Source organism: Muscardinus avellanarius (genome assembly GCF_963383645.1).
Source record: "Muscardinus avellanarius genome assembly, chromosome: 16".
NCBI lineage: Eukaryota > Metazoa > Chordata > Mammalia > Rodentia > Gliridae > Muscardinus > Muscardinus avellanarius.
This window is the reverse complement of record NC_137802.1, coordinates 74302700-74325948: the sequence shown is the minus strand read 5'-3', so window position 1 is coordinate 74325948 and position 23249 is coordinate 74302700. Positions and strand designations below refer to the sequence as shown.

Genomic DNA, 23249 nt, shown 5'->3' with positions numbered 1-23249 from the left:
CAATGGAAGTGATGGCAGTCCCTGTGACTCTAAACAGCCGAGTCTGACAAGTCTCCAGGAAGTCGTATTGGTAGTTGGGATGCACCTTGGAGGAAAAGCTCTAAGGGACCATGAACTGCGGTGAGCCCATTACCCTGGCCATGGCTGGGAGGGGGAAGGAGGGCACCGGGGCCGCCCCGCGCGGAGCGGGAGGCCGGGGAGGGAGGCGCCGCGGCGGGCAGGCCCGACTCACCCGGCCGGCAGGTGCGCCCAGGTGCGCCCAGGTGCGCGCGTCGCGGAGGAGCAGGCCCCGCCCCGCTCGGCCGCCGATTGCTCACGCCTGGCCGCAGCCGGTGGACCGCCGAGCGCGTCGCTCCCGCCTCCCCGCGCCTGGCTTCCTGTCGCGGCGCTCGCCCCGGGCTCGGCGGCTCCCGCGTCCGACCCGGCTACGCGGCGTCTGGCCCGATGGCGCCTCAGCGGAGGAGTGCGCCGAGGGCGGCGGAGGGCGGCGGCGCGGGCGAGCGCGGACGCCAGAGCAGGTAGCGGGAAGCTCGGGCCTGGGGCCAGGAGGCCGCCAGCGAGCGGACGGGGCGGGGCCCGCAAGACTGGTGGGCGGAGCCCGGGCTGGGAGAGTGGCGGGCGGGGCCGGATGGGGCGGGGCCTGAGCGGGGAGGGCGGGGCCAGGATGGGTGGGGCCCGAGCCGGAGTGTGGAGAGGGCTGGAAGGGGCGGGGTCCGGGGCTGGGAGTGCAGCGGGCGGGGCCCGACGGGGGCTCAGTCTGGGGAGCGGCCTAGGGCAATGCGCGTGGAGGGCGGGGCCTGGCACCCAGTCGGAAGAGGGCTCGACGGGGCGGGGCCTGGAGCTGGGAGAGTGACGGGCGGGCCCCGGCGGGGCGGGGCCTGAGCAAGTAGTGTGGAGGGCGGGGTCAGAGTGGGCGGGACCAGGGCCCGGAGTGGGCGAGGGCTCGACGGGGCGGGGCCTGGGGCAGGGAGCCTGGGCGGGGTCGGGAGAGGGAGGCTTCAGAGGCTGAGGGCCGCGAGTGTGGAGGTGGCACCAAAGGGGCGGGGCTTCGATCGAGTGGGCGGGGCGTGCCCCACAGGGCGTGGCCGGCAGGCTCCGGAGGGGAACTGGGAGTGTCGGCGGGTCGAGTGCTGGGTGTGGCGTGCTCGGTTCAGTCTGGGAGTGGTCTACGCACCCTGCCCTCTGTACGGTCGTGGTCCAGTTGGTTTTGGACTTAACTCTTGGCGTTGGGAGCGCGACCAGTCCTGCTGGGAGCTTCTTGTTTGGTTAGGCTGCACTCCGGCCAGGAAACGTGTTGCCCGCTCACGGGAGCGGTCTCTGAGCTCATGACCTGCACTGTTGCACGGGAAGGTCACACCGTCCTGCAGCGATGCACCAACCCCAGTCTTTCACACCTCATAATCCCAAACCTCCCGTGAGGCCCTTCAAACCTCTTCTGGGGCCCTAAACCGAGGATGCAGCCATAGGGTACCAACTGTGTGTATACACATACACACACATGGTCGTTGTCTTCTCCTTTTTCTTTAGTGCTGGGGATTAAACCCAGGAGCATTCTATCTCCAAGCTACACTTCTAGTTCTTTTTATTTATTTTTTTATTGGAAACGGGGTCTCCTTACGTTGCTGAGAGTCCCACTAAGTTGCTGAGGCTGGCCTTGAACCTGTGACCCTCCTGTCTCAGCCTCCTAGGTGTGGGGTTGCAGGGGTGCGCCCCCGCGCCTGGCCAATCGCAGGCTGTTTGAACCATGCAGATAGCCCTGGGCTGGAGAGAAAGCATCTCACTTGGGAACTGTCTCTGCTCTGCTTCTCTTCCTGCTCTCCCTGGCCGGCTTGTGGTTTAGTTAAGTGGACTTGCCTCACCCGAGTTGGTTCAAGTCCCATTAGTGCACGGGCAGGGCAGGCTGGTCACAGCTGTGTGACTGGAGACTTGCGTGGCGGGCACCCCATGGTTTGACCATCTTCGTGTCCACTTCAGAACATGGTGGGCCCTGTGGTCAGGTGGGGTGGGGCACCCCTATGAACTGGGGATGAGGGCGGGTTGCTTTCTCTGTCACGCTTCCCACCACCTGCTTCTCTGTCCACTTTGTCCACTGGCGAGTGCCCATGGCAGATCGGGGGAGGCCCCATCGGGACAAGAGGTCAGCGCAGGCTCGGCCCACGGCTGCAGCCCGTGGGGCATCTTCTCTCCTCTTAGCCTGCATTCTCAGCCCGTGCAGCTGCAATGCAGTGATGCTGGTTGTGTTTCCTGTTCTCAGCGCCAAGAAGGATCGAGGGCCGCAGGAGGCGCGGAGGCCGTGGCTGAGGATCCTAGGCCTGGGCGCCGGCCTTGGGCTGGCTGCGCTCGTGCTCTGGAGCAGCCTGGGAGCCGACGACGGCGTCACGGAGGTTCTGGCCCGCCAGGGTGAGATCCTAGAGGGCAGGTTCATCGAAGTGCCCTGCTCTGAGGACTATGATGGTCACCGGAGGTTTGAAGGTACAGGCCACGGATGCCACATGATTCACGAGCAGCAGGCTGGGTGGGAGTACAGTGGGGTGGGGGCAGCAGAGCACCTGTCCCCTCCCCAGGCAGGCTGGCCCCGTTCTGCCCGGCCTTAGCGGGTGTCCAGTACCTACAGGGAGGAGCAAGATAAAAAAGATGGGGATGAGAATGTTGAAGCCAGCAAAGGTGCCGAGAGAATGGCGCAGAGAAGGTGGTGATAAGGCTGTCCGTGGCGGAGGGCCTTCCCGTCATGCCAGTGTTCTGAGCTGGGACTGGAGGAGGGCAGGAGGAAGTGGCTGTCAGCCAGTGGGGAGGCTGGGGAGGTGTGGCCAGCGCCGGCGGGGCGCTGTCAGCACCCTGGAGAGCTCAGGCCCTCAGCCAGCCAGCCCCGGGCGCCGCATGCTGGACCAGACCTTCTCTATTTTCCCGAACATTCTGTGCCACCTAGATGTGTTCACAGCCCTTAAAACCCAGCATGAGTGTCTGCGGTTTTAGGACCGAATTATTTTTAAACTCAAATCAATGCTTTGTACTTGAACCAAGAAAAGACCGTGAAGTTTTTCCACAAAGGGGCGCTGTTGTGATGTACGTGAAAGGAGCTCAGGGCCGCCTGGTGCTGCGCTTGGGGCAGGGCGGGGCGGGCGGCTGCAAGGGGCCGAGCCACCTCCCCCGGCAGTCCTTGAGAAGACCGGGTTCTACTGTGTGCTTGCTCCGTGCTCTAGACCTTTCTAACGTCTTAGCTTTCAAAGGCATGTATATATGTGTGTATGTATTTCACAGATCCGGGGATTAAACCCAAGCGCTTTAAGTAGGGCTAGATGAGCACTCTACCACTGAGCTCGTGTGTAAATACATAGACACATTTATATGCACAATACTTATGTATGTATACATTTACATATGTTATTACATATTATATATATTTTTAAATTATATATAATTTTTGCAGTACTGGGAATTGAACCCAGGATTGCTCTACCATTGGGAGCTACACCCCCAGCCCTTTTTATGGTATTTATTTATGTACTTTCGTGGTACTGGGGATTGAACCTAGGTGCATTCTACCTTTAAGCTACACCCCCAGCCTATTTTACTGTTTTTTACATTTTGAAATAGGGTCTGGCCGAGTTGCTGAAAGCCTTCCTAAATGGCCACCGCTAATGTCAAACCTACAATCCTCCTGTCTTAGCCTCCAAGTGCTGGAATTATGTAGCGTTCATAGTACTGAACCTTCACACCTCCAGTGACCATCACAGCCTCGGAACGGGTACTTTGATGATCCTGCCGTCCAGGATCTCACCTTGGTTGTGATTACATGCTCAGCTTATGTTTACATTTTTTTCTTTCCTTCTTCCTTTTTTAAAAAATTTTTTGCAGTACTGGGGATGGAAGCCGGGGCATTCTACCTATGAGCTACACCCCCAGCCCTATTTTTTTTTTATATTACTTATTTAGAAATAAGGTCTCACTGAATTGCAAAGGGCCTCACTAAGTAGCTGAGGCTGTCCACGAACCTGTGATCCTCCTGTCTCAACCGCCCCAGTACTGGGATTGCAAGCGTGTGTGCCATCATGCCCAGCTCCATTTTTATTAAAACAATTTTTTTTTTACGCCACTGGAGATTGAACCCAGGGGCATTCTACCTCTAAACTATACCCTCAGCCCCCCCTTTTTTTCTTTTCTTTTTTTTTTATTTATTTTTGGTCTTTTTAATTTTGAAACAGGGTCTCACTGAGTTGCAAAGGGCAAAGGGCCTCGCTAAGTAGCTGAGGCTCTCTGCGAACTGTGATCCTCCTGTCTCAGCCTCCCAAATGCTAGGATTACAAGCCTGTGTGCCACCACACCCTTTTTATTTTTTTAAATTTTGAACAGGGTCTCACTAAGTTGCTAAGGGCCTTGCTAAGTTGCTGAGGTTGGCCTTGAACCTGAGATCCTTCTGAGAACTATGATTACAGGCACGTACCACATGCCTGGCTGTTGTAGACTCTTTGTTTCCTTTTGTTTTGCTTTGTGGTGGTGGAGGGGATTGAACTCAGGCGCATTCTACCTCTAAGTTATATCTCTAGCCCCATTTTATTTTATTTATTTATCTATTTATTTATTTTGCGGGTCTGGGAATGGAACCCAGGGGAATTTGACCTTTGAGCTACACCCCCTGCCCTATTTTTTATTCTTTAATTTGAAACAGGGTCTCACTAAGTTGCTGAGGCTGGCCTTGAACCCATGATCTCAGCCTCTCAAGTACTAGGATCACAGGTTTGTGCCACCACGCCCGTCTTGTTTTGAGATGATGCTGTTTGATCCTGTTGGTCTGCCCTGCTCCTTCCTGGAGTGTTGTCTTGACCTCCCTGGTGCCCTGTGGCCCCTGGGTCTGGGCCCAGTGCTGGCCAGTAGCTCTGAGCACGCGGCTCATTCACATGGCCCTCGGTGGTGGCTCCACTTCCAGGCTCTTCTTCCTTATTTTCAAGTAGGAGGAAAGGGAAAAGGGGGAGAGCAAACTGCGTCTCCCTAGATGAGCACATCCTTAGATGTCTGCAGGCTCCCGTCTCAGCAGAGGACACGTCCGCCAGACCAGGGAGCGGGCTGCCTTCTTGCCCTGTCCACCCTGACCTCCTTTACAGTGACCCTCACCCGCCCACCACGGTCCTGGCCCGTGCACCCTGAGCCTGAACCCCCCTACCTCCAGACCCGACTGCCTTGGCCCTCCTACCGTGAGCCCTAACTCCAGCCCCTCTACGTCACCCCAGACGCCGTCAGTCCTGAGCCTGGCTCCATCCACTGCCGCCCTGACCCTGTCCACCCTCACACCCTCCCGTCCTGTCTGAGCTCTCCGTCTCCTTCCTCCGAGCGTCTGCAGGTGGGCTGGGGTGGGGGTGCAAAGCAGGGCGTGGCGAGGGAGGGTGGAACCAGAGGGCCGGGCTCCTTATGCTGGTGCAGGAGGACCTCAGCCCCTCAGCCCAGCCGGTGCTCATTCAAGAAAGCTGTCGACAAGCCGAGCATGGTGGTGCACGCTGGTGATCCTGGTACTTGGGAGGCTGAGGCTGGAGGATCGCAGGTTCACAGACCACCTCGGCAATTTGGTGAGGCTCTCAGCAACCTAGTGAGACCCTGTTTTCAAAGAAGAAATAAAATTGCTCAGGGAATATAGCTCAGAGGTGAATGCCTCTGGGTTCAATTCCTAGGACCTTAAAAAAACAAAACCATGCTGCCAACACTGTTCCAGGGCTTCTGTGGTTCCCTGGGGCTGGGATCAGCCTTGGGTCCTGAATACCGTGCTCAGCTGAGGTTCACCGTTAACTGGGTTAACCGTGGCCACCCAACCAGGGGGCACCCCGGTCCTCTGGAAGGACCCGCCAGCCCTGCTGTCCCGGGCCGGTGATGTGGAGGCTGGCTCTTCCCACTGCCTATCACCCTCTAGGCTGCACCCCCAGGAAGTGTGGCCGGGGTATCACCGACATCGTCATCACCCGGGAGGAAGCCAAGCGGATTCGCAGGTACTGGGCTCAGCATGGGTCGAGAGTGCGAAAGTGAGGTGGACCTAAGATGGTCATTGCAGTTCTGTGAGGATTTCCTCCCGAGTCTCAAGGGCAGGGTCAGTGTTCTGCTTTCAGTGGGGAAAGGCTGTAGCCCCCAGCAGTGTCTTGCTGGCAGAATATTCCAGAGGTCCATACTCACAAGGGAGGCTGAGGCCAGCTGCTGTGGAGTGCTTCCGGCTGGCCTCGTCAGAGAAGCCAGTGGTGGCATTTCAGTGTCCTCTCCAAAGCCGGCCGGGCCGCAGCTGCAGCCAGCCTCCCTTCTCTTGAAAATGTCAGCTCGGAAGCAGCTGGGCGGGCTTTCCCCTCCTCGAGACTTTAAAAACAAGATCTAAAAGAAAGATGGGATGCTCCGGCCAGCTGTTTAGACAGTGCGTGGAGGGCAACCTTTTGCCCTCGAGGCCCGTCCCTGTCCATGCGTCGCGTCCTGCTGGGATTCCAAAGGGAGCCTGTGCCCACCACTTGTCCCAGCGTCCTTCTCCTGCCTCGTGTGGGGCTCCCTAGTGTTTCCTGAGGGGTCAGTGTCGCTGGCCCCTGGTGGGTGGTCCCCTCATGTCCAGTGTGGCTGACCGTCTGGGCATCTTCTTCCCCATGCCGCAGGCCTCTTCTGGAGGCGGTGGTTCTCTGACCCTGCGCTCCTGGGAGCACTTGGCAGCTGCTCTGGCCCCTGCGTGCTGAGCCGTTACTCCTAAGCCAGGCGCTGGGTCCTCAGCAAGACAGCGACAAGGGCCTTCGCTTGGAAAGTGGAGGTTTCGGTCTACACACTTGTTGGTGTCATAAGTGCCAAACAAGTAGAACCCATCCGCACGACCTTACTTATGCTGGTTGCAGTTTTGCCTAGATACCGCATAAATAATTCTGTTGACTAAGTTGATTTAAAATCATTCTGTCCCCATAGCACAGCGGAGAAGGGGCTGTCCCTGGGAGGGTCCGATGGAGGGGTGAGTAGAACGCAGTCCTGCTCGTTTCATTTTACCGCTTGGCGTGTTTTCTGTTTGGGCACCGGGGATTGAACCTGAGGGTCTTCTACCTCTGAGCTACATCCCTGGCCCTTTTTATTTTTTATTTTGAAACAGGGTCTCATTAAATTGCTGAGTCTCACTGAGTTCCTGAGGCTGGCCTTGAACCTGTGGTCCTCCTCTCTCAGCCTCCCGAGTACTGGGACTACAGGTGTGTGCACCGGATTCTCTCTGCCTTTGGGCTTTGCTTCTCCTCAGAGGGAGAAGGCGCTGGGTGTGCGCGGTCCTTGGCTACTAGTCCGCATCTAGATGTGCTAGGCACTGGCCACGGCGGCTGCACCTGACAGTGCTGTCCTCAGCCCTGTGTGGCCAGCCTGCCTGACTTAGGGCATGAGGCAGCTTAGGACTCGGTGTAGGGTGGGAAGGGGCAGTTAAGGGCAGAGTAGTGGAAGGGCAGGGAGCCAACAAGGGGGCCAGCGACACTTCCTGAGTGCTTCTGTGACGATCAGCATGACGTCATCTGCCAACTCTTCACTCTGAGGTTCTGAAAATGAGATTCCTTCTTTTATTTCAGTTCAGTTAGGCTGGGGGGCTTTTTTTTTTTCTTTTTTTTGGCAGGTCTGGGCTGGAACCCAGAGGCATTTGACCTCCAAGCTACAACACCTGCCCAGTTTTTTATTTTTTATTCTGAAATAGGGTCTCACTGAGTTGCGAAGGGCCTCACTAAGTAGCTGAGGCTGTCCGCGAACCGTGATCCTCCAGTCTCAGCCTCCCGAATGCTGGGATTACAAGTGTGCGCCACCACTCCCGGCTGGGGATTTTTTTTAGACTTTTTGTGCTGAACTTGTCTCTTACTCTTGCCTCAGCCTTCCCCAGGAAGTTACCACGCACCAAACTAGTGGGGTTTAGCCTTTGACTTTAGTGGACATTCGTTAAGGCCAGGTTATGTTGCCACCCTAGGCTGGCCACCGTAGCAGTGAGGAGAGGGGCCCAGTGCCAGCTCCCGCTGTCCACAGATAGGACAAGACTGGTCGGTACTGGGGGTAGCTCCCCTTCCAGGAAGTGGGGAATGACTCCGAGGTGGGTGGTTGGGAAGTTTTCTAAAAAGTTACGACCCAAGCTGAGTGTGATGGTGCACACCTGTAATCCCCGTACGTGGGAGGCTGAGATGGGAGGACAGTAGGTTTAAGACTAGCCTCAGTAACCTACCTAGCAAGACCCTGTCTTGGTCTTGGTCTAAACAAAAAATAGAAAGGGCTGGAGGTATGTAGCTCAGAGGTGGAATGTTCCAGGGTTCAGTCCTTAGTAACACGCACGCACGCACGCACGCACACGCGTGTTATGGGCCAAGCCAGTGTTGTGGTGCATGCCTATGATCTTAATACTTGGGAGGCTGAGACAGGAGGACTGCAAGTTTAGTGAGTTCCTCAGCAACCTAGCAACTATTTCAAAATTAAAAAAAAATCCAAAGGGCTGTGGGTAATAGCTCAAAGGTAAAATGCCCCTGGGTTAAACCCCAGTACCACAAAATAGAGCAAGTTATGCCCCAGCGATTCCATGGGAGGGATCACAAAGGGGTCCAAGGGCGGTCCTGGGTGATGGCATGTGTCGTCTTGATCGTGAGGCTCTGTGAGGGCGTGCTGCATCAGAACTTCCCTCATGCCAGCCGAAGGGGGGAGGCAGGAGAGAGGGAGGCAGGAGGGAGGAGGCCGTGACCCAGCGCGAGGCCCACAGGTGTGGACCGCGCCGTCCCCGAAGCTAGACCGAAGGGTTAGCTCTCCCTCAGCAGCAGAGCACAGGCGTGTGGTCGGAGCGGGCCTGGGGCGGGTTTCGGGAGCGCTGGGCCCGGGCGTCTGTAGGGGCTTACCCTGGGCAGCTCGCGAGGCTCCCGCCACCCGCTGTTGCCCCACACGTGTCTTTTCCAGGCCTCCATCCTGGACTTGCACTCGGGGGCCCTGTCTGTGGGGAAGCACTTTGTGAACTTCTACAGGTGAGAGGCTGGCGGGAGGCCGGGGAGCCTGGGCTAGGAGATGGCCCTGCGGGGAGCACCTCGGCCCTCAGTTCCTGCTTCTGATGGACAGGCGGGGCAGCGGGAGCCGGGGCCACGGCCCCTACCTGCTGTAGGGGCCGTCTAGTGTCACATTCAGGGGGTGTAACTGCCTGCTGGGCGAGGGGAGAGGGGCGAGGGTCCCGGAGCTGAGGAGCAGCGGCATGGCGGTCCCAGGAGTCCATGCTGCCCTGTGAGGCCCGAGACCCCAAGAACTCGTCCCAGCCTTACGCGGTGTCACCGAGGGCCCCATTCGTCTGCCCTGCCCCTCGCTCCCCTCCCCTGCCTGCCCACCGTCCATGCTTATAACAGTCATCGTAGAAACGGAGAGGCTCTGAGAGAATGAGGACAGGCTCGTTTTCAGGGACTCGCTGTTTAACTCGCTGTTTAACTGTGTGTGTGGTGTGTGGTGTTGGGGGCCGAACCTAGAGGCCTTCTACCTCTGAGCTACACCCCTAGCCCTATTTATTTTTATTTATTTATTTTATTTAGAAACAGGATCTCACTCAGGTGATGTGAGCGTCACTGTGCTGCTGAGGCTGGCTTGAACATAAACCTCCTGTCTCAGCCTCCCAAGTACTGGAATTACAGGCATGTGCCACCACGCCTGCTAGAAAAACTGATTTCTATTTTATTTTTTGTGGTACTGGGGATGGAACTCAGGGGCATTCTACCTCTGAGCTACACTCCTTCTTTTATTTCATTTATTTATTTATTTATTTATTTATTTTTGCAGGTCTGGAGATGGAACCCAGAGGCATTTGACCTCCAAGCTATACCCCCTGCCCTATTTTTTATTCTTTATTTTGAAACAGGGTCTCACTAAATTGCGGAGGGCCTCACTAAGTAGCTGAGGCTGTCCGCGAACCACGATCGTCCAGTTTCAGCCTCCTGAATGCTGGGATTACAGGCGTGTGCCACCATGCCTGGCTTACATTCCTTTTTTTATTTTTTATTTTTTATTTTTTATTTTTTATTTTTTTGGTGGTACTGGGGTTCCTGGAAGCCCTTCTACCTCCAAGCTATACTTCCAGACCTATTTTTATTTTATTTTATTTTGTGGTACTATGGGTAGAACCCAGAGGCTTTCTACCTTTGGACTACACTCCCAGACCTATTTTATATTTTATTTGGAAACAGGGTCTCACTAAGTAGCCAAGGCTGGCTTCAAACCTGTGCGATCCCCCGTCTCAGTCTCCCAAGCGCAGGGATTACAAGCGTGCGCCACCACGCCCGGCTTTTATTCTTTATTTTGAATCAGGGTCTCACTGAGTTGCAAAGGGGCCTCACTAAGTAGTAGCTAAGGCTGTCCTCGAACCATAATCTTCCTGTCTCCGCCTCCCAAATGCGGGGACTACAAGCATGCACCACCATGCCCGACTAGAAAGACTGATTTTAAAGAAGACAAAAGATTAGTAAAATATTACGTTTGCTAATGCTATTTATCCTTTACACAGATACTTTGGGGATAAAATACAAAATATCTTCTCTGAAGAGGACTTCCAGTTATACCGGTAAGGCCCTGGGACCCGCAGAGGCGTCCCTAGCCCCGCAGGCCAGGCCCTTCTGACTAACCCCTGTGTGCCCGCAGGGACGTGCGGCAGAAGGTACAGCTCGCCATTGCCCACGCGTTTGGCATCAACCCAGCCTTGCTGCATCTGACCAAGCCCACCTTCTTCTCCCGCATAAACAGCACGGAAGCGCGGACGGTGCACGATGAGTACTGGCACGCTCACGTGGACAAGGTGAGCGCCTCCACCCCGCGGCGGGGCCTGGGCCGTGGCCTCAGCTCCTGGGTGCTCAGCTTCCGCCCTGCGGCCTCGGCTCCTGGGTGCTCAGCTTCCACCCTGCCGTTCTGGGGAGGGTTAAATCTCGACACGAATTGAAGAGATGAAGCGGTTCCTCTGGTGACGGTGCTAGGGACAGTGGTGAGAGTCTCCTAGTCAGACACGTGGACCCTGAGGTCACCTCTGCCGCTGACCGGCTCAGTCGAGATGAGCGTGATCCCACTCGCGATCGAATCAATCTCGGAAAAGATGGGTGAGGATAGGGTGCCGTACTGCAGCCACTTATCTGCAGCGATTCTTTCCCTTCTAGGAAATAAATTTCAAGTTCCTATTTACGGCGCTTCTGGAAAGAATCTGACATGGACAAGAGCCTCTTGAGCTAATGACACTTTATTACAAGAACCCAGAAAAATTTATACCCTTCACCAGTAAAGTTAATAATAAGAGAAAAAGAGGGGAATGCAATCACTGTAAAACAATAGTGAATAACATGTAAACAAAGGTAAAAAAAAACGAGTCCGGCTTTTAAGAGATTAGCTCGGAACTTCTCCGGATCTTGCAGACAGGCAGATCCAAAGGGCAACTTCCAGAAGAAACAGGCACGCCCAGGGCTTGGAGGCCTCTCAGGGAATCTTCTTTAACTTTTTTGGAACTTTCCATCTTTAGGGCTCAGTCCATATGGCAGGCATGGGGAGATGTGGCAATCCGGGTGGATATGATAAAGTTCTCCCAGGTGTTGCCCGCCTTGCCTTCTAAAATCTGAAAGCTTAAGCAAACTCACAACACAGTTTGGCAGACAAACACCAAAAATACCATGTAGTTTTTAGATTTGGTTGTCAGATGTACTTCCTTAGCTGCAGAACACTTTTCCTCAAACGATAGGCTTATTAGAAACCTATTCATCTTATAAATAATCCATATTCCTGTCCCAGGCCCTTTGTAATATCCTTTTCTTAGCCACGTGGTGCCTCCCCCATCTCGGGCAGGGCTCATACTGGGTGTAAAGGTCAAGAATCTTCCTAGCCTTCAGCTCCATTGTATTGGGCAGTATTAGTTGCTCATAAACTAGGTTGCTTTGATGTCACACCCAATGTTTGTCTTCCCGTATCTGGGCAGGATCACAAAGAGAGGGGTAAATAGAGGCACCGGGTCGCCTCCCCCTCTAGGGCCTTTTTTGTTGTAGGTTAGTGATTAGGTTGAAGGTCAGAGATTGAGGGGAAATCTGCGTTTGTAATTACTGGCTGGAATGCTGCCACTGCATCTAAATTCTAACTAGATTTTATTACCATTTGAACAAAGCCGAGGACGTTTAGAGGCTTGGACAAATTACCAGAAACTTTATTTTCCACGGACTCAGTTTCTCTCACAGTCCTGATCTTACATCACCGGAGCAATTTGTGTGGAAAGTTAAAAGAATCATTACCAAAAGAATAATAGTTATGAAAGAATATCTGAAAGTGGGGAGTACTTTTGGCCAGAGACCACACCTTCTCTCGGGGCTAATTGCCAATTTTGACTATGTGGGAGGTTGTCACACGCAGATGCCGAGAGGAAGTGGGCGGTCTCAGCAAACCTCCACCGTGCGTTTTGCCCTTGTCTGTACTTTGCCTCCTGCTCACCTCGACTCCGGCCCTCAGGCCAGCCATAGGCAGTCTCTCAGCTCCATTTTCTCTGTGGACCTCTCCCTCCTGTGCCGTGAGCCCAGTGCCCAGGAGGGGTGCACCCTGGCCATGCCCTGCCCGGCTCTCCCCTTCTTCACGGGGCCGATGGGCTGCTGCGTGGCTGGGGGAGCATGGGGTCAAGGTCCTGGGTCCCTGCCCACCTCCAGGGACACTTCTCATCTTGCCTCACATTGGACGCAGCGCGTGCTCAGCTTTGTCTGACCCGAGGTTCTGCTGAGTCTCTGAGAATCAGCCCGGGTGCTCTGCGGATTTGTGTGACTTTGGTATGGCTGTGGGCAACCGCGGCTGGATGGGGTGGGGCTCGGGTTGTGGGATCAGGCCTATCCGGCCCCTCCGGCTGGGCATCCTTCATCACATCCTACGGGGCGCAGGAAGGCAGCCCGCTGCCCCCTCCGGTCACACAGCCTCTGTTGAGCGCTTGGTGACACGGGGGGCAGAGCTGCTGCAGGGGAGAGCCTGAGGCAAGTCCCTCTTCCCATGGTTCCTGCGCCCGGGAGCTCAGGCACCGCAGTCTGGGGTCTCATGTCCAGCAAGACTAGGTAATTGAAGGATTCATCAGGTAGAATTTTTGTTCCTTGCACATCACTATCTTGGTTTGAAAAATGACATATCTCCCTGGTTTCCGTTTTTTGTGGGGTTTTTTTGTGTGTGTGGTACTGGGGATGGAACCCAGGGGCTTTCTACCCCCTGGCTATACTCCCAGACCTATTTTATATTTTATTTGGAAACAGGGTCTCACTAAGTTGCCGAGAGCCTCACTAAGTAGCTGAGGCTGGCTTTGAACCTGTGCGATCCTCCTGTCTCAGCCTCCCAAGTGCAGGGATTCCAAGCATGCGCCACCACGCCCGGCTTCCCTGGTTTCTGTTTTTTAAGCAGATGTTAATCTGTGTGAGTTTTTATGTGATGTCCCCTGGAACCATCTTCCTTGCATTTTATAGAAACTTCACTCCTCTGCAGCAGTCTCTGGGTCTTAAACCAAACCTCACACCAGGCACGGTGGTGCACGCTTGTAATCCCTTTACTTGGGAGGCTGAGACAGGAGGATCGCAGGTTAGAAGCCAGCCTCTTTTAAGTTCGGCAGCTTAGTGAGGCTCTCAGCAACCTAGTGAACCCTGTTACCAAATAAATAAAATCGGGCTGGGAGTGTAGCTCAAAGGTAGAATACTTCTAGGTTCAATACCCAGTACCACCAAAAAAACAAAAACAAAAACAAAAAAACCCTCAAATATATTACACTGAGATCAGTTCTTCCACAGGCACCGTCCCTGCAGCACACAGGGATGTTCAGAGACACTGCTCCTACTCTGGGGCTTGGGGTTCTAGTGTCTCCCCAGGCACGTCCATGGAGGAGGGCCACCAGAGTTACATCCCCAGTCCCTTCCTTTTTTGGAAACGTGTGCGTGTGTGTGTGTGTGTGTGTGTGTGTGTGTGTGTGTGTGGTGTGTGTTACTAGGGTTTGAACCTCTGGAGGTTCTACCTCAGAGCTACACCCCCAGCCCTATTTTTTTAAATTTTGAAATAGGGTCTTGCTAAATTGCTGAGGCTGGCTTTAAACCTTCACTATCTTCCTATCTCAGCCTCCCAAGTACTGGAATTACAAGGCTGCTCCACCATGCCTGGCCCCATTTTATTTTAATTAATTAATTTATTTATTTGATGGTACTGGGGGGTGGAACCCAGGGGCCTTTCTACCTCCGGGCTTCACCCCCAGATCTATTTTATACTTTCTTTGGAAACAGGGTCTCACTAAATTGTTGAGAGCCTCACTCAGTAGCTGAGGCTGGCTTCGAACTTGCACAATCCTCCTGTTTCAGTCTCCCAAGAGCTGGGATTACAAGCTCGCGCCACCACGTCTGGCTCCTATTTTATTTTTAATTTGAAACAGAAAGGACTTCTCTAAGTTGCGGTGGGCTTCACCAAGTGGCTGGGGCTGGTCATGAATCACAATACCTGTGATTCTCCTGTCTCAGCCTCCCAAGTACCACCATGCCTAGCTACCAAATTAGAAACATTTTTGAGCACAATTTCTTCAGATATTTTTTCCTGCACCAATCTCTTGTCTCCCTCTGGGGCTCAGTGACAAAACAGTAGAGCTTTTGGTGTCTTCTCCAAAAGCCCTGCTTCTTCAGAATGTCAGAACACTGAGCTCATGCCTCCACCCGCTCCACGGTGGCCCTGCTACCCGCAGCTGCCACCAGAGGCTTCCATAGCCACACCATTCATGACAAAAACCCAGACGGCACAGATTCACTCAGAAAGTCACTCAACACGCAGCAGCAGCAGCAGGGAACCTGGGGAAGCGGGGAATCTTCTAGAACTGCCACTTTAGATTATTTAAAGCTCTAGTTGTCAATAAAAGCTCATAAATTCCTATAAATAGGAACGCATTACTAGTTCATGTTACAATACAAACGAATATGAGAGCATCATTTTCACTGAATGGACCAGACATAAAGAGCCACCCCTGCCATGAGTTTGTTATGTGAAATGTCAGGACACTGAATTGTACATTTTTATTTTGTATTTTTTAATAAATTTTTATTGGTGCATTGTAGTCATACGTCTCAGTGGGATAAAAAGCGTGTGGAGATCTACATGCACACATCACCCAATCAGCCCCTACCCAACCCCTAACCCCTTCCCATGCTTGGCTTCCTGACTGATATGTTTAAGTGAATTGTACTTTTTTTTTTTTTTTTTGGTGGTGGTACTGGGGTGGAACCCAGGGGCTTTCTACCTCCAGATTATACTCCCAGACCTATTTTATAGTTCATTTGGAAACAGGGTCTCACGAAGTTGCTGAGAGCCTCACTAAGTAGCTCAGGCTTTGAACCTGCGCGATCCTCCTGTCTCCGCCTCCCAAGCGCAGGGATTCCAAGTGTGCGCCACCACGCCCGGCCGAATTGTACATTTTTAAATGGTAAATTTTTATCACATTTTAATTAACATCTCGATCTTGAAGAGGAAGGAGAAATCAAGACATTTCCATTCAGCTGGGCGTGGTGGCGCACTCCTATAAGCCCCGTGGGAGGCTGAGACAGGCGGGTCACAGGTCGGAGACTAACCTCAGAAATTTAGCAAGACCCTGTTTCAAGGTGTATCAGTAAGCCGGGCATGGTGGGCACGCTTGTGATCCCTGCGCTCGGGAGGCAGAGACAGGAGGATCGCGCAGGTTCGAAGCCAGCCGCGCGCGCTGGCTTAGGAGACCCTGTTTCCAAATAAAAATGTAAAAATAGGTCTGGGAGTGTAGCCCGGAGGTAGAAGGGCTTCCAGGAACCCCAGCACCACCAAAAAAAAAAAAAAAAAAAAAGTAGTATCAGTAAGTCGGGTGTGGTGGCGCACTTGTCATCCCAGCATTCGGGAGGCTGAGACCTGAGGACCGCGGTTCGCGGACAGCCTCGGCTACTTAGTGAGGTCCTCTGCAACTCAGTGAGACCCGGTTTCAAAATAAAGAATAAAAAATAGGGCGGGGGGTGTAGCTTGGAGGTAGAATGCCCCTGGATTCCATCCCCAGACCTGCAAATAATAATAATAATAATAATAATAATAATAATAATATCAGTAAAAAGGTCTGGGGTGTAGCTAGAAGTAGGATGTCCCTGGGTTCAATCCCCAGTACAACAACGATAAAAACATTTCTGCTAAAACACATTTCTGCTAAAACAGTAGCATCCCTCACCCGCAGGCATGCCTGTAGGGTGCTGGGACTGGGCCTTGGGCTGAGGGCAGGAGGTGAGACAGCTCCGGGCCGCAAGGGCAACACAGAGGCTCCGTGATGAAGAGTGTTTTGTTCGCCACACACTTCCGTTTCTCCTGCCTGACTTAAAGGGCAGCTGTGTAAAGACCACTTATCAGTGGGTGTTGGTGGGCACAGGTGTGTGAAGATGGGGCTGGTGTGACAAGCATCACATGGCGGCAGGGCGGGAAGGACAGTCGGACGGCACATTTTCATACGTTTCTGAAACTGGATCTGCATTGGTTTGAATTAGATTGTTATAGATTACTGTCTTAGTTATGCTCTCCGGGGCAACTGCTAGGAAAATAACTGAGAGATAATAACATGATAAAATAAATGACAAGGAAATTAAATGGTATACTAGAAAATAGTTAACACAAAAGAAGTTGGTAGCTGGGTATGGTGGATAATGCCTGTAATCCTAGTGCTCCGGAGGTTGAGAAAGGAGGATCACAGGTCCAAGACTAGCCCCAGCAACTTAGCGAGACAGTGTTTCAAAATAAAGAAATAAAACAGGAATAGGGATGTAGCTCAGAGGTCAAATCAGATTCAATCCCCAGTACTATCTCTAGATTCAATCCCCAGTACTATACACACGCACGCACACGTGCACACATGCAAACACATGCACACACATGCGCACATGCACACGAAAAAAAGAAAAAATGAGTGAAGGTAAATTTCATGTTGGGTGCATTTTGCCTCTTTAAAAAAAAAAAAGAAAAGGTTTGGGACTACCCCATACCCGGAGACATGCTGGAGACCCGTGCCATCGCGCGGCGTCCCACAGGTTCGTGCCGCCGGCCTCGCGGCTGCGAGGAACACAGCAGCCCGGGCAGCGCAAGGCACTGGAGGCGGTGGCTCGACGCAGGTTTCTTGTGTGGGGAAGCAGCGGCCGGCCTCAGGTACGGCACCTACATGCTTTGCTTGTCGACCTAGAAAACTAGGGCCAGGCGCTCTGCCTGGCTCCTCAGAAGCATGGAGAAGTCTGACCCGCTCCCTCCTGGCTCTGCCCACAGGTGACCTACGGCTCCTTCGACTACACCTCGCTGCTGTACCTGTCCGACTACCTGGAGGACTTTGGTGGAGGCCGCTTTGTGTTCATGGAGGAGGGGGCCAACAAGACAGTGGAGCCCAGAGCCGGTAGGACATGCGGGCAGCGGAGGGCCGGGCCCGGCCCCGTGACCACCGTGCATCGGTGTGCATGCACGCACGTGCACTTGTGGCGCACCTACTGCCCGGCCGTCACCCTGCCGACAGTGACAGCCCCCTGGGTGAGGGCTGGCAGGGCTGCCCCCGGGACTGTGCTGAAACACTGCACGTGGAATTGGGAGGTCTTATCAGGAGACCGCGCTGGGCACCGAGTCCAGGCGGGATGGGAGGCGACGCCTGGGCAGCAGGACCCAGCAGCAGACGGCCTTGGAGTCGGGCGTGGAGGCTCAGGCTGCGCAGGGACCCGCCCGCTAAGGAATGATCACAGCCCTTGCTGCCGCGTCAGTGTCTCGCGTGCCGAAGGGACCCAAGACGCGTTCACCGCGCAGCGAGCAGTTTTAGGGTGGTTAAGTGGGGCTCATGCCGTGGGCAGCCTGTTTGTTCTTGCGGTGTGCAGTGGCCTGTGCAAAGGGCTGGTGGTGGGCGTGACCTGGAGACGGCCGTGCCACCTGCCTGGATGGCTTCCGCCAGTTTCTAAGGACGGAAAAGGAACCCGCAAGTGGACGTAACTTCATGCTTTCAACAGTCTCATGGGGAGCAGGAGGTCCCGTAGCAGGCTGAGAGCTTGGCCTTTGGAAGCTTCTAGAACTCCTGCCCTCAGGCCGTCACAGGCGGCCTCATAGCTGTCCGCAGCCCCTGTGGACTGTCTGTCCACCCAAGCCAGGTCAGGGTGCAGGGGTGTCTGTCCGGGGCCAGGCACGGCTTGAGTCTGAGCCGGAGACGTGGGGCACAGGCAGCCTTGCCTGCTGGCTGCTTCCCTCGCAGGACCCACCGCTCGAGGGCAGCCCTGGAGGTCCGGCTGCACGTATTCACTTACGCATCTACTCGCTCATTGGTTGGATACCAGCTCTATGTCATGTGGAGATATGTTTTATTTTTTAATTTTAATTTTTTATTTTTTTTGGTGGTACTGGGGATAGAACCCAGGGACCTTCTACCTCTGGGCTACACTCCCAGACCTATTTTATATTTTATTTGGAAACAGGGTCTCTTAGGCCAGCTGAGGCTGGCTTCGAACCTGCGTGATCCTCCTGTCTCAGCCTCCCAAGCGCAGGGATTACAAGCGTGCGCCACCACGCCCCGCTCGAAGATATGTTTTAGATGGCGCAGGTGAACAGAGGCCGGAGTTGACGTCCGGGTCCTGGCAACAGACAGCCATGAGGTGAAGCTGCATCTGCTGGCAGGGGCCTGCGGCTGGGCTCGGAGGGCCTCAGGAGGCCGCTGCGGGGCAGGGGGCTCACGCATGCAGCGCTTTCCCACAGCTTAGGGTCTCGAAGACACCCCCCCCCCCCGCCGTGTCCTGCTCAGGGCTCACCAGAAGGCGGGAACACCTGTTCCTTGATTTGTCATGACAGGACTCTCTTGTCTCTTTTAAGATCCCCGCGTTTGTCGGGGATTCCCTGATATTCAATACACCATTGCAGATAATTGAACACCTGTACCTGCCATTTTTGTGTGTGTGCAGTACTGAGGATAGGACTCAGGGCATTTTATCCCTAGCTCCACCCCCAGCCCTACTTTTTATTCTTTATTTTGAGACAGGGTCTTACTAAGTTGTGGGGGCCTCACAAGTAGCTGAGGCTGGCCGTGAACCTGCGGCCCTCCCATCTCAGCCTCCCGAGTACTGGGATTACAAGCGTGCGCCACCACGCATGGCCTGTAACTCCCATTTTCTCAGCCTTAGCTCAGGACGTGTGTTTGTTGTGAGCTGGTCTCTGAGCCACCATCCTCCCGGCCCCTTCCTGCGCCCTGTGGTGGGCTGCCTCCTGCCAAGGCCTCTCCCACCCAGAAGCCTGAGGTCAGCTCTTGAAGCCTTGACGGCCTCACCTCGTAGTGTGGTGGGGGCAGCCTTGCCCTGTCTTTCTAACCAGCTCTTATCAGCTGAGCCAGGTGTCATGGAGGCTTCCGCCAGCAGAGGGCAGCCCTCGTCCTCACGGGAGCCTCAGCACTTTTGTCCGGGGAAACTTCCCAAACCCTTAGGGTGCGAGACAAATGTTCCCAAAGAGGTCGAGTGGCTGCAGTTTTCCTAGGACTTGTGAACACACAACCTTTGGCGTGTTTTGCTTGTGAACTGTTACCATGATAAGTACATCAGAACATTTTGAATCATGAGCTCCTTTTTTTTTTTTTGGTGGTACCGGGGATGGAACCCAGGGGCTTTCTACCTCTGGGCTATACTCCCAGACCCATTTTATATTTTATTTGGAAACAGGGTCTCACTAAGTTGCTGAGAGCCTCACTAAGTAGCTGAGGCTGGCTTCGAACCTGTGCGATCCTCCTGTCTCAGCCTCCCCAGCGCGGGGATGACAAGCGTGTGCTACCACGCCCCACTATGATCTCCTTTTCATTAATTAACTAATTAATTAATTTGTGGTCCTGGGGATGGAACCCAGGGGCTTTCTACCTCTGGGCTATACTCAGACCTATTTTTCTATACTTTATTTGGAAACAGGGTCTCACTAAGTTGCCTAGAGCCTCACTAAGTAGCTGAGGCTGGCTTCAAACTTGCGCAATCCTCCTGTCTCAGCCTCCCAAGTACTGGAATTACAAGTGTAATCCACGCCTGGCTTTGATCTCCTTTAAAATAATTAAAATTATATGACTGGTGGTGGTGGTGGTGTGTGTGTTGTGTATGCATACATATATGTGTTTTTTTTGTGTGGTACTGGGGATGGAACCCAGGGGCATTCTACCTCTGAGCTACACCCCCAGCCCTATTTTTTATTCTTTATGTTGAAACAAGGTCTCACTGAGTTGCAAAGGGCCTCACTAAGCAGCTGAGGCTGACCGCAAACCACAATCCTCTTAGCTCAGCCTCCCAAATGCTGGGATTACAGGCATGTGCGACCACGCCCGGCTTCATATATATTTATGTTTTAAATCCAGAGTCATTCTGCCTCTAAGCTTCACCCAACCCTTTTTATATTACTTTACATTTATTTATTTATTTATTTATTTACTTACTTACTTATTTGTGGTACTGGAGATCACACCTAGGGACAGTCTACCTTTGAGCTACACCTTCAGCCCTATTCTTATTTTTTCATTTTATTTATTTATTTATTTATTTATTTATTTATTTATTGAAACAGGGTCTCCTAAGCCAGCATGCACGGCTGGCTTAACCTGCGCGATCCTCCTGTCTCTGCCTCCCAAGCGCGGCAATTACAAGCGTGCGCCACCACACCCGGCTAGCCCTATTCTTTTTTTGAAATGGGGGCTTCTCTAAGTTGCTGAGGCTGGCCTTGAACCTGCAGTCCTCTTGTCTCAGCCTCCCAAGTACTGGGATTACAGGCGTGTGCCTTTTATGGTTTTTTTTTTTTTTAATTTTGAAACAGGGTCTCGCTAAGTTGTCCGGGCTGGTCTTGAACCCATGGTCCTCTGGTCTCAGCCTCCTCAGTGTAGGGATGAAGGCGTCTGCCGCCGCGCCCGCCTCACCATTTCTTTCAGCAGTCTCGGCCAGTATTGCTCTCTTGACGTCTGAGACTCCAGTGCGTGGCGGCAGGTGGGCCGTGTCAAGGCCTCTGGCCCGTCTATTGCCCTTTCTCCTTTAACCCTCGTCCTCGGGAGCCTCTGTTGTAAGACGTGCAGGAGCCCTGGGGGGCACACAGAGCCCCCTCTCTTCCGAATGCTGCCAGGATCAAGGGCAGCCTCAGAAACATAGCAAGATCCCAGCAACCTAGTGAGGCCTTGTTTCAAAATAAAAAATAAAATAGGGCTGGGGTATGGCTTGGAGGTAGAATATCCCTGGGTTCAATCCCCAGTACCACAAAGAGAAAAAAAAAAAAAAGGAATCAACGGAGTGTCCAGCAGCAGCCTTGGAAGGGGAACGGAATGGTCAGGGAACATTTGGAGCCAGTGGTGTGGCAGTGGGGCGTGGCCCGAGGAATCCCAGTGTCCCTCGCTTTGAACTTTGTGGTGGCCGATTCGGTGTAGCGGGGCCATTTAAATATTAAGGTAAATAAACACTGAGTACGGCCCTTTGGAAAGACTCAGGGCGTCCCAGGGCCCCAGCCTGGATAGCTCAGGCTGCTGGGTGGAGCCTCTGCCAGCTTTTTTTTTTTTTTTTTTTTTTTTTTTGCGGGGGAGAGGGCGTACTGGGGACTGAGCCCGGGGGTGCTCTACTCTGAGCTACACCCCTGGTCCTTTTGATTTTGAAACAGGGTCTCACTAAGTGGCTGAGGGTCTTGTTAGCTTGGCAAGGCTGGCCTCCAGCTTCCATCCTCCTGTCCTAGCCTCCCAAGCCCTGGGTTTCAGGCAGGCGCCACCGTGCCCAGTTCCAGCTTTGTCTCTGCTCCTCGCCTGAAGGGGGCTGGCCAGGTGTTCAGTTCCAACCTGCTTTCTGCACTGTCCTTCCTGTCATGGGCTTGTGTCCGGCTGGTGCGTGTCGGGAGGGCTTGGGGGCGCCCGTCCTCCCGCTCGTCTCCCTCGCGTGGCCGGTCTGCTGGGCCGCGCAGAGGGGCAGGGGCTCTCATCCCTCTGCCTCTGTGCCGTGTCCTCCGAGGTCCCGTGCCTGGCCTTGGGTCACCTCTCCCTCCCTTTCTCTCCCAGGTCGGGTCTCCTTCTTCACCTCCGGGTCCGAGAACCTGCACCGGGTGGAGAAGGTCTGCTGGGGCACCCGCTACGCCATCACCATCGCCTTCACCTGCAACCCCAACCACGGCATCCAAGACCCAGCCTTCAGGTAGCCCAGCGCCTCTCCGGGCGTGCAGCAGCTCGTGTGGGGAGCAGCCTCGTCAGTGGTGCCCGTCCCGCCGCCGCAGTCCCCGCACAGAGTGCCTGACGAGTGACGCCGAGTCTGGACTGATGTTTTCATCTTTTCATCTGTGAACATCTTTTCTCTCTCGAGCTCTGCGTGTTTGCCTTGGTGCGTCCTGCCCTAGGAGGGGTCTCAGGGCCAGGGAGAAATTCCTGTCTGTGAGCGGATAAGAGATCTGTTTGCCTTGGCCTGGTTCAAATATTTTATTTTTTGTGGTACTAGGGATTGTACCCGGGGGCATGCTATACCCCAACCCTTTTTATTTTTTATTTTGAAACAGGATCTCCCTAAGTTGCGGAGACTGGCCTTGAACCTGTGATCCTCCTGTCTTAGCCTCCCAAGTGCGGGGATCACAGTACTGCTATGTCCCACCCTGGCCCAAATTTAGAAACCACCTGGGCTGGTGGAAGAATGAGGAAGGTATTGCAGACTCTGGGAGATGACAAGAGCACGGACAGCGGCTTTCACTCGGACGTGGGAGCAGAAATGGCGGCACCCTAGAGAAGCTGCCGGTGAGCTGCAGCCTTGAGGCACAGCAGCCTGGAGTTCCTAGGGCCAGGAGCTGGGCACCCCGCGGCCACGCGCTGCTCTGGGGGTTCTGGGCTCTGGGAATGAGTATGCCAACGGCTAGCGGAGGCGTGAGGCGGGTCGCGAGCCGAGGACCAGGGCTGCGCCCCAGCCGCCTGGTCACCCACCCTGGAGGGCAGATGGCAGGCAAGCAGGCAGGCGCTCAGGAACGGGGCACCACAGGGAGGGCCACACCACAGGGAGGGCCACGCCACAGGGAGGGCCACGCCACAGGGAGGGCCACACCACAGGGCCTCCATACCACAGGGAGGGCCTCCACACCACAGGGAGGGCCTCCACACTACAGACCTCCACACCACAGGGAGGGCCTCCACACCACAGGGAGGGCCTCCACACTACAGACCTCCACACCACAGGGAGGGCCTCCACACTACAGACCTCCACACCACAGGGAGGGCCTCCACACTACAGACCTCCACACCACAGGGAGAGCCTCCACACCACAGAGAGGGCCTCCACAACACAGGG

At 54.3% G+C, this 23249-nt stretch overlaps 1 protein-coding gene across 1 annotated transcript; it reads left to right on the top strand.

Annotated features, from left to right (window-relative positions):
* Positions 1-444: 444 nt before the first annotated feature.
* OGFOD3 (2-oxoglutarate and iron dependent oxygenase domain containing 3) lies at positions 445-22122 on the top strand (the record flags this gene model as incomplete). The annotated part of the gene is made up of 9 exons (XM_080714176.1): positions 445-518; positions 2207-2472; positions 5897-5972; positions 6910-6952; positions 8896-8960; positions 10475-10531; positions 10609-10762; positions 17242-17365; positions 21986-22122. The coding sequence occupies 9 exons, from the start codon at positions 445-447 to the stop codon at positions 22120-22122; spliced, it is 996 nt and encodes a 331-aa protein (XP_080570302.1).
* Between the last annotated feature and the right edge of the window lie 1127 nt (positions 22123-23249).